This window comes from Pseudorasbora parva, chromosome 15 (genome assembly GCF_024679245.1).
Source record: "Pseudorasbora parva isolate DD20220531a chromosome 15, ASM2467924v1, whole genome shotgun sequence".
NCBI lineage: Eukaryota > Metazoa > Chordata > Actinopteri > Cypriniformes > Gobionidae > Pseudorasbora > Pseudorasbora parva.
In genome coordinates this window covers 38,890,710-38,904,763 of record NC_090186.1, presented here as the reverse complement: position 1 = coordinate 38,904,763, position 14,054 = coordinate 38,890,710, and the positions used below count along the sequence as shown (strand labels likewise).

Here is a 14,054-nt window from a genome sequence, read left to right as displayed (position 1 = left end):
TCTTCCTAACCTTAAACTTTTGAATAGTCGAGTGGCTAAGTAAGATATGCTTTAGGGTAATTTGGCACAATCACAGACTGTTCAACAACTACAGAGTATTTCTGAGGATAACTTGATATCTGGATGGAATCTTTGAAAGTAATGCAGGAGTTTTGTTTGCAGAATTATAGTCTTTACATTTGGAGATTTTGGCCACAAAATGTACCCATTTTTTCCTCATTTATTTGACATTATCTATACAGCCTGTCATGGAAATTTCTATTCCTTTTTTTCATTGTTAGCACTTAGCTGCACTGTGCTCCATTATTAATTTGTTGTCATTGATTTTAGAATTACCCACCCAAGAAGGTCATATTGGTCAGACAACTCTTTCCTGCCTAAGTGGACAGAATGAGCTGCAGCGTTTATGCCCATAATCAAACAGCTGGCTATATTTGACATCTGATTATGGATGTTTTAGACTTGCAGCATGTCAATTGGTATTCTAAACCCATATCGCCGGTTATTCTTATCAAGCTGGATTAGCGAATTACATTCTCTCCTTTCCCACTGCGCACTAATCCTGCATTTGCCAGACGTCAGCTCTGACATCCAGACACAAGAAGAGTCTGTCTCATACAGTTTATATGTTTTTTTTTGTATGATCACAGTTGGAGGTGAGTGATTCCAGCTCCAGCAGTAACCTCTCACTAGCCAAGGCCAGACCCAACAGCGAGCACAATAACGGCCAGTCACCGTCTCACCTCAAAGTCCAAAAGAACATCTCAACCAACCAGAAACAGCGTCGCTACAGTGACCAGGGTGAACACGCTTTTTAGTTTTTACGCATTGTCTCTGGTAGAGCTGCTTTATATTTCAATCGAATTTGTTTCAAAACTGACCAATTTTGCTGCATGGATACTATTTTGGAATTGAATGGAATCAAATATAAATAAGGTTGACTTGACTTGGCCTGATTTGGTACCTGCGATGAGGTCTTTGTCTTTCTAATCTCCATTCTTCTCCATTCACAGCTGGTCCAACTATTCCTTCAGTTGGTTACCCTAAGAGAAGTCAGACCACTTCTGCAGAAAGTGACCATAAAGAGGAGGGCAGTGCACAGGCACGTAAGTCCAGCTCGTCTGGAAGCCGTGGCATGGCTCCACCGAGCCCCATGCTGGGCAACGCCAACAACCCAAACAAGGCCGACATTCCTGACCGGAAAAAGAGCGCCGGTGCCCCCGGGGTGAGTTACTACCACCCAAGAGTTTTCCTAATTCTATTGTTTGTATGATAAAATCAATTTGAACAGTGTGTTGCTCATATACATATGTGACCAATGCTGGCAAAGGGAGTTGAAATGCGCATGGGATAATTTCGAGCTACAGGCAAAACAAGTGAAATTTTTTGAAGGTTTTCACAAAAATTATGCTCCAAATAGCAATTAAGCATCTAAGTGTCTTTATTTGTCCGTTTTCGGAGAGGAGTACCTGGACCCATGTCCATGAAAACGATCTTATTTGCACTAACTGAAAACGCCTCAGACAGTGCACGGTCCCGATATACACACACAAGCCCTATTCTGTTGTTTTTTTCTCTAGTTTATACTGTGATATAAACTAGAGATGTGTTCTGCTGCTCTGAAACCATTTATATTGTATAAAATGCTATGGAAAAAATAATGGAGACTTGACTTGGCAACATGTTTTTCTGCAGAGCAATTCTGTGTCCAGTGGTATGACCAGGAGAAACACGTACGTTTGTAGTGAGAGGAATACCACAGACCGCCAAGCCGTCATCCAGAACGGAAAAGAAAACAGGTGAGTCCCTGAGACTGAAACCTCTCATTTTTAGGTCAAATGTTGTGAATTTCTCATCCGAAATGCCATTGTGTTATTCAAAACTATGACTGACAACAAGGAATATAGTGCATGTGTTCATCCTCACACAACCAGATAACTTTACAAAAGCAGTTCTTGTCATCTACAGGTTTCTTGGTGTTTGTGGAGCTTCACTTGTTTTTTTCCTTATGCAGGAAGATTGAGCTGTTTTAATACTTTACATTACTTCATCATGTAGACCTTAGACTTAATTGCTGAATTTTACTGCTGTTACTTCTAGGGCTGTATAATTAATCAGATGAAAATGTAAAATGATGGTATCCACTTAATTTACAAAAGGCTGTGATTTAATTAAATATAGTTTGGTGTGTTTCTTTAAACACCCTTGACAGCGTTTAACATGAGATCCACGGTTTTATGCCCTTTTTGTACTTGTACCCTTGATATATCAGCACAAGCAATATCTTATATCTTATCTTCAATGTCTTTATAAGGATAAAACCTTATAAAATTCAAATGATAAAATTCAAAACAGTTCAAATGGCAATACTTTTTCAAAATATTCAACATATTTTATAATTATAATATTATATAGTATTGTGTATTATTATAATACACAATACTATATAATATAGTATTGTGTATTATTATAATATAATATAATGCATTATAACAGCCCTAGTATCTTATATCCCATAATTTATTGGACATACTATAAGAAAAATTAAATGAAAATGCTTCACTTGACGCCAATCCCTTCTACAGTCTGCCCTGCACAGGGCAGAAGACTGACAATGAGATTAGGGTCCATAGTGTTGCAATAGTGCTGTCTAAGCATTTATGAATAATATAATGATGAAAGTTCAGGTGGAAGATCTGTGGAAATACAGATGAAGAATGTGTCACTTATGGGCACACCAGAACTCCAGGTTCATTTGGGATGTTTGCATCAGACTTTTTTGACAAAGGCACCTCTGTCCTGCTGATTGACAGCAATGACGTGTCACAAAAACACAATGGTCAACTTTGCTGTGCCAGGCTGTTGCGCTGAACCACTTCGATTTGCCATGCAGTCCAGAGAGACAAAGAGCAACCATGTGCTCAATCCCATGTTAGGGATACGCAAAATAAAGTCGCTGGGTTGCCTTAACACCTAATCGACTAGTCTTGAAGTGATAGTACACTCAAAAATGTCTTTCCAAACCATTATACACTACTATTCAAAACTTTGGTTAACATTGAGAATAATCATAAATGTTTCTTGAGCATCATCATCATATCCGAATGATTTCTGAAGAATCATGTGACACTGAATACTGGAGTAATGATGCTGAAAATTCAGATTTGGATCGCAGAAATAAATTTTAAAATGTATATAGAAAACGATTACTTAAATTGTAATATTGCAGTATTTTTGATCAAATGAGCAGAAGAGACTCTTTTTTTTTTGAAAAACAAAATCTTACCGACCTCAAACGTTTGAATAGTAGTTTCTTTTTTTCTTCTTCTGTGGAACACAAAAGAAAATGTTTCGAAGAGTGCCTCAGTGTTGTCTTGGACCACGTTAACTATCATTATATGGACAAAAAGAGTTGAAACGTTCTTTAAAATATTTATAATGTTCTTTATAATATTTGTGTTCCAGATCATACGGGTTTGGAACGACATGAGGGTGATTAAATGATGTAGAACTGTCATCGCTTTAAAGGTGCAATGTGTAATATTCATGAGGATCTGTTAACAGAAATCCAATATAATACATAACTGTTTTCAGTGGTGTATTAAGACCTTACATAATGAACCGTTTTTATTTATGTATTTATTAGCTTAGAATGGAACTATTTCTCTCTTCACACACCTCGGGTCCCCTTACAATGAAGTCACCATTTTGCGCCACCATGTTTCTACAGTAGCTGTAATTGAACAAACTGCTCTACAGAGCGCTAGCTACTCTTTGCAGTCTCAGACGACAAACTTTTTGTCCTGTGCCGGCATCCGTAGCTTCTCTATGTGCTTCGAATGGGAGGGGTGAGCGGTGGGCAGTGGCAATTTACAACCTCACCGCTAGATGCCGCAAAAATTTACACACTGTACCTTTAAGGAATCCCTGTATAATCCGATGCATTTTCTAACTGGGGTTTTATCTCATTTGCTCTGCTTTATTCGTACGTGTATGTCTGATCCATCCCAATGCTGTTTATTTGCCCGTCTGCCTTTGGCCAGTCTAAGTGAAATGTCGGGATGTGTCAGCACGAGTCCGACGGCTTACACTGTGGCTCTCGCCACTTCATCGGCCTCGGTCCGTCTGCGCCACCAAAAGGCCACGTCCCTCTCTGCCTCCGGACACACCTGCCGCGGCACCGTACCGCCCAACAATGCCTTTGACCTCTTCAGGCCCAAGTAAAGACGAGAATAGCGTCTGTCTCTAGTCTTAGTGTGTCTCTTCATCGCCCGTCTCCTCCTCCTCCTCTCTAACGCCCTATGACCTCTCTGATTTCCTGCCACCCTCGTCTCATACCTCTAGTATTTCAAACAACTAGGGAGGACTCATCATGGAGCTTCCGGTGTGTTTTAACGTTTGACAAGTTCCTGCATCTTCCCACTCAAAACGTTAACTAACTTCCTGGTGTCTAAACCCACTAATATAGGTTATGAACTCTATTAACCTAGTGAACGACTAGTGGAAAGACTGCTGATATGTTTATTTTGATTAGTATATGTGCAAAAAAACATCTGTTTGCAGATTATGACTTTTGTTGAGCACAGATAGCTAGATTGCAGACTGACTTCATACATCCACTAAAAATCTCTAAAACACTGGGTTATTTAACATTGATGGAAATTATTTCTGAAAAAGGTTTAGCATCATTTGTTTGCAGATTAATTGTATTGGTTTGATATTTTGCTACATTCTCTTATATTATTCATTTGACATTTTAACTTTGGCTCAAAGGGATAGTTTACTCTAAAATGAAACTTCTGTCATAATTTCAGTGTTATATTTAGGATCTTAGTATATTTTATTTTAGTAGTTTTATGTGCTTTTGTCTTTTTATACGCGTTTTATATAGGGTTCAAGTCAAAAGTTTGGAAACATTACTATTTTTAATGTTTTTGAAAGAATTCTCTTATGCTCATTATAGTAAGTGTATGTAAGATTTTAGCCAAAACTGGTACTGCAATCACTTTCAAATGACTGTAGAGAGGTGTATCCCTCTTCCCCTCCCCCTGACTCGAGGTTGCCAGATCGGAACGTTTGTAGCTGCAGCTGTGGTAACTAGAGCAGATCTGGCAACCCGGATGCCCAAACACTACTGACTTCCTGATTGGACGATAGGCGGAGGGTGGAGCTTCAGGCCAAAACATGACATTATCAACATCAGTTGAGGGCTGCAACAACAACTTTTAAATGACAATATCCTGGCCGGACTACTGTTGTCAGTGATATAAGCATTTGAAATGAACATGATTTCTTAATGTCGAGTGACATATCAGGGCTATTTTATGATTAATTGAAATACATTTCTTACATACAGTTCCTTTAAGCCTGCATTTATTTGATCAGAAATGATAAAAATGTGCAATATTAAAATAAATATTAAAAAATAGTTTTTATATTTAATATACTTTTAAAATATAATTTATTTCTGTGATGCAAAGCTGAATTTTCAGCAGAAACAGTTGTGCTGCTTAATATTTTTTTATAACCTGTGATACTTTTTTTCAGGATTCTTTTATTAATAAAAAGTTAAAAAGAACCACATTTATTTAAAAAAAATTTTTCACAGAAATGAATTATATTTTTAAAGAATTATTGAATTAACTTTTAAAGTTATGTTTCAAAACTTTTGACTGGTAATGTATTTCTTTTATAGTTTTTTGTTTGTTTTGTGATTCTAGTACTTATTTTAGATAGTAACCAAAGCAACATTTTCATTTTCTTTTATATTTTTTGTTTCATCTTAGCTTTATTTCAGTTAACAAAACATGTTTGGTTGCACTTTATTTTAAGGTTTCATTGTTACAGTGTAATTAAATATTTAAGTAATGGGTAATAATAATTCATTACGTGGACTTTATGGTAGGATTAGGGTTTGGTTGAGGTTTGCTAGTTGCGTGTAATTATGCATAATTTACTGTTATTACTATGGTAAGTACATGTAACAACGATGCTGTAAAATAAAGTGTTACCAAAATGTTTTTAATAGTTTTAGTTAATAACAGTACTGCATAAATAAACTGGCCGTTGCCCTGTCATTTCTCGCTGATTTTCCTATATTGTCATATGGTGACCCTGAGTTCTCCCTCTTCAGCACGAGCGCAGCTCAGACGAGTCAGCGGAACCCCGGCTCCTCCACCAACAGTATTAGTAGCGCGACTCCCCCGGACCGCCTGCGTTTCCCGCGAGGCACGCTGAGCCGCAGCACTTTCCACGGAGGCCAGCTGAGGGAGCGACGAACAGCCACCTATAACGGACCCCCGGCCTCTCCGACCTTATCGCACGATGCCACGCCACTCTCACAGTCCCGGAGCCGCGGATCAACAAACCTCTTCACGAAGCTCACGTCCAAGCTCACGCGCAGGTAAATGAACGCTTCATGCTCTCAATACACAACAAAACCTTCCGACACACCTTTGACAATAACTGTTACAAATGGAAATCCATTTTCACTGGGATAGGAAGGAAAGTGTTCATTTGGAGTTTGGGAATTTGAAATACCGTATGCGAGCATTAGCAGTTTGATAGTTTCAAAACTAGGTTCATTACCGGAAAAGATGCACTTTGTAAACAGCTACTATGAAACTACTTAAAGTCCCCCTGCAGTCCATAGCTTTATCTCTTGAAAGTTTTTTTGATAATCAAAATGGAATATTTAAGTCCACTTTATACGCGGAACATTGAATATGCAAATTAGCCCCGTCTCCACTTACTCACACCAGCTCAGACTGCCTGATCCACACAGTCAAGTGTAGTAAACTACTGGCAAGTGGAAATATTGGTTTAATTCAGCCATATATGTTTGAACCAGAAACTGATTCATGAGAAGAAGAGGAAGCGCAAATTATACAGTCTTGTCTACAAGTCATTTTATCAGAATGTTAATGCATGATTTACTCATCCTCAAGTCATCCTAGGTGTATATGACATTCTTCTTTCAGATCCAAGAACCAAGTCCTGGCTAATCCAAGCTTTATAATGGCAGAGATTGTTGCTCTGTTTTTGAAGTTCATAAAAGAAAATATATAAGGAGGTTAATAAATGCCTTTAGAAGTGAAATGATGTGTTTGTGTAAGAAAAATATCTATATTTAAAACTTTATAAAGTAGCATTTCTGCCAATCGCTTTCCGTATTCAGTTTATGGAGAAAGTGTTGAAAGTGCCTCAGCAGTTTAAAGGTTTCGTCGCGTACGCATCTTGAACTCCGAGAAGGCACTTTCAACACTTTCCACGGAAGGCGATCGGCTGGAACTTTAATTAAAAAACGTTTTAAATATGGATATTTTTCTTACACAAATGCAACGATTTGCTTCAGAAGGCCTTTATTAAACGCCCAGAGCCATGTGCAGCAGTTATTTGATGGACAGATGCACTTTTATGGAATTCAAAAACAGAGCAACAATCCCTGCCATGTTAAAGCTTGGATTAGCCAGGACTTTTTTAATATAACTCTGATTGTGTTCGACTGAAAGAAGAATGTCATATACACCTAGGATGACTAGAGGGTGACTCAATCATGGGCTAATTTTCATTTTTGGGTGAACTAACCCTTTAAGACTGTCTTTAATACAGTGCCGTTTTGAGGAGAAAACACTCAGCAATTGTTTTTGCACATGGTTTGTCTTCAAGCATATTGAAAACACCACATAAACATACAAATAACACTTAAACATCACAGGGGGACTCTACATTTTTACAGATGGTAAAAAACACTGGATGTTATGCAGTAGCTTTGGCGTGTCAGAACTGTTTAGGTTGTTATCAGTGGCATCCGAAATCCCCTTTATGTCCTCAAGAGACGACACATCTACTCCAGATGTTGATCGATGTCTCTGTTTTCTGTTTTTTTTTTTGTAGAAATATGTCATTCAGGTTTACCAAAAGGTAGGACCCTCGTTGAGCTGTGTGCAGTTAAAGAGAGCTGAAATTTGAAGTTTAACTCTTAACCCTAGTGTGAAGATGTTTTTCGATTAATTGCTTGTCACTCACCTTTGACACACTGCCTCTTAATCGGAGTGCAACTGAGCATGCCTGAGACTTCTGCTGTTTTCTGATGAACAGCACCTGAAGACAGTACTAATCACCCATGCATGCCTGTTCATAGGATACAGCTGAGCACAATAGATTCATTAGTCTTCCTAGCCTCATTCTCCACTCACGTCTTTAGTCCTCGAGGAAGGCTGTTAGATTACCTACAGCGTACAGTAATGGGTGCATGTATGTTCAATGACAGCATTCTTCAGTCAGCCATGAAATATCCAAACCTCTGGACTTGAATAATAATGTTTTTTAAACTTGCCTGGGTCACATTTAACCTTTAAAATGAGGATAAATTATATGTATCCAATTATATATTAGTGCTGTCAAGTCAATAATTCACGATTAATTGCATCTAACATAATGTGTGTGTGTGTGTGTGTGTGTGTGTGTGTGTGCGTGTGCGTGTGCGTGTGCGCGCGCGTTCCACACATACACACATATATAAATATAATGTATATACACACATTATGTAAATAAAATGTTTTATCTTAGATGTGAATAATCACGATTAATCGATGTGACAGCACAATTTTTTTGTATGTCATTTTCATTATTCTCAATAGTGATTCTCATTACTGTAACATTATTTTTATACATATTAAAAGTACATTATTTAAATTGTAATATTTTATATATATATATATATATATATATATATATATATATATATATATATATATATATATATATATATATATATATATATATATACAGTGATGTTTATTTAAATGTGCTTACATTTAAGGCAGTATAACAATGCTACCATCATAACACTATAAATAATATTCATTAAATCAATTTTTAATAATTAAATAACTTTTTATGCTTTACAGTAATGTGAATTTTTTTTACTGCATTGCAGTAATACGTATTTAAAACATGCCATATTTACATGAAAATAATGTGCAAAAAAATCCTCCTTTTTCTTTAATGTGTAAATATGATTTATTGTTCCATATATTTGATGTGAAATATGGTGGAGACATGTTCTTGACAGGTTTTGTGAGATGTACATGTAGGTCATCATGAATGTCTACTGTGTTATATGCCTCAGCGATTCACCTTTAAATATGAATCTTTTCTAACGATGAGGAAATGAATGCGTAAATGCATCCCCTGCGACGCGGTAACAGACTTGCTCTTGGTTGTGTAATTCAGGCCACCCTACTGGGCTCTTAATTTAGCTGCTGACAGATGTGGCGATTGAGAGGTGTTCTTTACAAGAGTTCTGGAGTTAAGGTACCACCATTTCCTGTTGTGACAAACACCCTTCCCTTATTTCAGTCCTCGTGCTCCAGAATCCACCTCTAGAAGTAGCAGGATTTTCTGATTCTGATTTTCCAGCTCTTCCTTTTTGACTTACCCAGATGAATTGTTCCTCCAGGTGGTCTCGCAATCCCAGCGCTTTTATTCCCGCCAGTGCTGTTATGACTTTAACAGATAACCGTTTGCTTTTCGATGGAGAACTTCTGATTTGCGTAATCCAGAAATTGGGCAGATGTCCCTTTAAAATGTGTTTAAAGACAGTGACTTTTGTTCTTAATAAATGAGAGAATTTAGATTATTTTATTTGATGTGAGGTAATCTAATCTTTTTTTTTAAAGTTCATTAAGGCAAGTTCAATATATATATATATATATATAAATATAATAAATATTTATTTATTTTTATTTATTTTTATTTTTTTATTTATATATATATATATATATATATATATATATATAATATATATATATATATATTCCAGGATACAAGTTAAACTCTACTGACAGCATCTGTGGCCCATTGTCAATTAACACAGGAAATAAATTGTACATTCCTCAGTTTGTAAAAAGGTGTGTTCAGTGAAAAACCACAAATGCAATTATTTAAAAATCACTGCATATTTTAAATAATATTAAAAAATGTATTTGTATTTTATTTTAAAGGGATAGTTCACCCAAAAATGTAAATTCTGTCATTTACTCACCCTTATGTCTTTCCAAAACCGTAAGACTTTCGTTCATCTTCGGAACACAAATGAAGATATTTTTGATGAAATCTGAGAGATTTCTGTCCCTCCATTGACAGCTGTGCAACTACCACTTTGACACTTTAAATAGATTATAAAGAGATCATAAAACTAATCCATATGAATAGAGTGGTTTATTCAAAATGTTCTTGATCACTATGATGAACAGATTTAATTTAGGCTTTATTCACATACAAACATTCATCAACTCGCATATCAGCTGTGGAAAATGGAAGCTCAAGCATGTTCGCCTTGTTTGAGAACCAATTAGGTTCTCAGGTTACGCAGCACGTTTGAGCTTCAGCAAAGCTAACGCATCAAGTTTATTTTTGCTAACCAATGTTTATTTGTGAATAAAAGCTTAAATTCAGTCTGTTTATCATATAAGGTTTCACTACATTCTAGGCAGTAAAATTGCATCTAAATTTGTCTCTTAATGTGAGTTCCAAATGAAATGTAGTAGCAAAGATGAAATGAGTTGCGTAGCTGTGAAGATACAATTTCTCAGAATGAAAAAAAATCTTCATTTGTGTTTTGAAGATGAATGAAAGTCTTACGGGTTCAGAAGGACACAAGGGCAAGTAATTGATGACAATTTTCAATTCTGGATGAACTATCTCTTTAAATCATATAATAAATTATTTAATGTTTATATTTATTTTTTTGAAATATTCATATTATATTTAAAATATTGAAATGATGTAAAAAATATGTGACCTCTGCACATTTGATATGATTTTTAAATATGCAGGGATTATAGTGTGTCGTTATGGCATCTACAAGCTGCTTGTTTTTTTTTTTTTTTTGTGCCACAGATGTTATCAAGAGATCTTAAGTTGTATTTAACCCGTAATATTCCTTTCAGAAGTGGCAGGATGCTGCAAGGAAGCTGTCACTGTGGATGTTGATCCATTTCAGAGGCAGTTTGCCTGTAGTTGTTGCCTCATAAGAGCACTTCTCAGCCACCGTCCTCTCCGCTGACTGCTGCACACTGCCCACACGCTGCATGACCTCTCCTAATCTCTTTCTCATGTGGATGATAAATGTCCTCTAATAACTGAATATATCTGTATTTAATGTGTTTTGTATTATGTAGCATTAATGTCATAAAAGAGAAAGGGATCAGATGAGTCTCTCAGATAGGTAATCTAGCAAACTGTACATATGACCATACATTTAGAAACAGCCCATCATACACAGCTGCCTATGAGAAAAGAAGAATTTATGCTAGAAATTATTTGTACATGTTTAAAACAAATTTGTCCATTTCTAAAACAATATATCCTTACACTACCATTCAATACTCTGAGGTCGGTGAGATTTTTAAAATATTTTTGAAAGAAGTCTCTTATGCTGACCAAGGCTGTATTTATTTGAAATTCACAAGAAAAACTGTAATACTGTAAAATATTCATTTATACAGTATTTTTAAATGTAATGTACTCCTGTGACGGCAAAACACCATCAGTCTAAAGTCAAAGCAGAACTCATTCTATGCTGATTTGGTGCATTTTTTTACATTTCTAATTCTTTTGTAACATTATAAATGTATTTACTGTTACTTTTAAACAATTTATGCATCCTTGCTAAAAGCAATTTTTTATTATTTTTAAGTTTTTTTTTTTTTTAAGTACATTTTTGAACAGTAGTGTACATGTTTGTGAATAAAAATCAAAACTTTCCTCAAAAATAAAGTGTGTCATATGGTTGGGGCAAGTTGTGCCAGTGGAAGCTTTCAGCTTTATTCTAATTTCTCTTGATGGCAGATATCCTGAAATATAAATTAATATGCTAAAAATTAATGAATATTAAATATTAATAGTTAGCTATATTAATTTCACTGCTGTCACATTTCTCTATGCCTAGAAGATAGCTTGAATAAAAAATGGCACAGCTTACCCCGCTATGCCCCACATTTTCTCTTTTAAGCAAATGTGCATGTTTTTTTTTTTAAATAATTGTACATAACCCTTTCCTTTTAAGTCTTTCCCGACAGAATGAGCTCAGTTATGTCCACCGCATGGAAACTATTTGGAACAGGAAGTTGAATCATAGGGTACAGGAAGAGTATCTGTAATCCCCTCTATCTCTCCACACAGGTCAACTTTAAGAGCATGTCCAGTACTCCACTCCACTTACACAGGAAGTTGTATCCGTTGGTGCCGTCTTCTCCATGTTTTCTTTGATTTTTTTATCTGTCTTTTGTCCTAGGATGTCTGAAACGCTATTGTTTTCTTATCTTTCTTTCTTTTATCAGCAAGTCTCAGATTTTCTTGCCTCTAAACTATTTTTCTCTTTTTTTCATCCTGGTTTTTAAAGAGTGCCGGCAGAATGCGATAGAAATGGGAGGTATGAGGACTCAAGGTGAGACAGGACATCTGGTTTTACAGTTCTGAATTTACACCATCATTTCCCATTTGTTTGCCTTCTGGACTTTTATTAGGCCTGACATTATTCCACAGACTTAACCCCATTATGTTGATTAATGCTCTACAAACATACATAACTGGCATCTGACGTAATTCCCAGAGATCAAGTACATTGAGTTTAATCAGTGAAGCTTATGTGAGTCTCAAAAGGACCAATAAACTCCAAATCTGTTCTGTGAATATCAATGCCACAAAGTCAGTAAGCGTTTGGTGGCATTGGCAGCTAGTTCTATTGCTCTGCCATCTCGTGGCAAGAATGAAGTACAACAGGATTATTAGTGCCGTTTGCTAAGGTCATAGCAATGTTACTCATACTTACGATAGGGTGACCATATTTTGATTGGCAATGAGATACTCAAATGATACTCAAAGTTTACTTAAAGATACCTTATTCATTTAAATACATTTAAAGTATGCCCCCTCTGTATGGATAGTAAATTGTTATATCACAAAATACTATCTATAACCAAAATGTCTGTCCTGGGAAAACAGGACGTTTGGTCACCCGAACTTAAGAGATAGGGGTTTGTTCATATAATATCTTTAAAATCCCTTGGCAACCACCCTCAACCATATATAGCATATATGTAGTGGATTGTGTGGATCTGAGCTTGGAAACATGCTGTATTTTTTTTCTGTTATATTCTTCGTTATATTTGCACCTTTGATTTGCTCACTGCACTGTGCCTGTATCTCTGCATGGTTACGTTTGTGTTCACTGCATGTCAAATGCACTCGGGTTGCTCCGTGCATGATGTGTTGTTACTGAAAACAGTGGAAAAGAAGGACAAGAACTTCTTTTTGTTATGTTCATGTACACACACCATTCTCTTCACAATAAAGGCCTGAAACGTTCTGAACGCAAACACCGCTTTAATGCCACCGTTTCAAAAAGTGACCAAATCTAATATGAAGATTTGCTGCATGGAAAGTAAAAATAAAAAAAAGCATTTACTTGAAATAGAAATCTTTTTAATGTACATTTAAAATACAAACACTCTAAGATTTCTAAATAATTCAAATTAAACTGAGTCTGATATTGAAGGTATAGTTCAGCCAAAAATGAAAATTCGGTCATACTTTTCCAAACCTGTATGAGTTTCTGGTAACACTTTAGTATGGGGAGCACATATTCACTCTTAACTATGACTTTTGCCTCAATAAACTCCTAATTTACTGCTTATTAATAGTTAGTAAGGGAGTTTTTGTAGCATTTAAGTTTAGGTATTGGGCAGGATAAAGGGATGTAGAATAAGGTCATGCAGAATAAGGGATTAATATGTGCTTCATAAGTACTAATAAACAGCCACAATTCTAGTAATATGTATGCTAATAAGCAACTAGTTCATAGTTAATAACTGAACCCTAAAATAAAGTGTTACCGTGTTTCTTTGTTCTGTTGAGCACAGAGTAGTGTTTGTAACAGTTGATGGGCCCTGTGACTTCTATAGTATTTTTTTTTTCCATGTTATGGAAGTCAATACGTTCCTGGCCTTAATGTCATATTCACACAAGCATGTCTACATACATTCACG

At 35.9% G+C, this 14,054-nt stretch overlaps 1 protein-coding gene across 9 annotated transcripts in view; it reads left to right on the top strand.

The window, feature by feature from the left end:
• The window catches only part of mark3b (MAP/microtubule affinity-regulating kinase 3b), a 107,640-nt gene that overhangs the window by 92,043 nt on the left and 1,543 nt on the right, over positions 1–14,054 (top strand). For 3 of the 9 annotated variants that reach the window (XM_067418031.1, XM_067418034.1, XM_067418032.1), the window contains 7 exons: positions 651–801; positions 1,014–1,225; positions 1,696–1,799; positions 4,044–4,220; positions 6,134–6,403; positions 7,897–7,923; positions 12,410–12,454. In XM_067418031.1, the coding sequence (XP_067274132.1) occupies positions 651–801; positions 1,014–1,225; positions 1,696–1,799; positions 4,044–4,220; positions 6,134–6,403; positions 7,897–7,923; positions 12,410–12,454 (986 nt within the window). The remainder of the gene's footprint in view (positions 1–650; positions 802–1,013; positions 1,226–1,695; positions 1,800–4,043; positions 4,221–6,133; positions 6,404–7,896; positions 7,924–12,409; positions 12,455–14,054) is intronic. The other 6 variants (XM_067418033.1, XM_067418038.1, XM_067418036.1 and 3 more) reach the window with 4 other exon arrangements.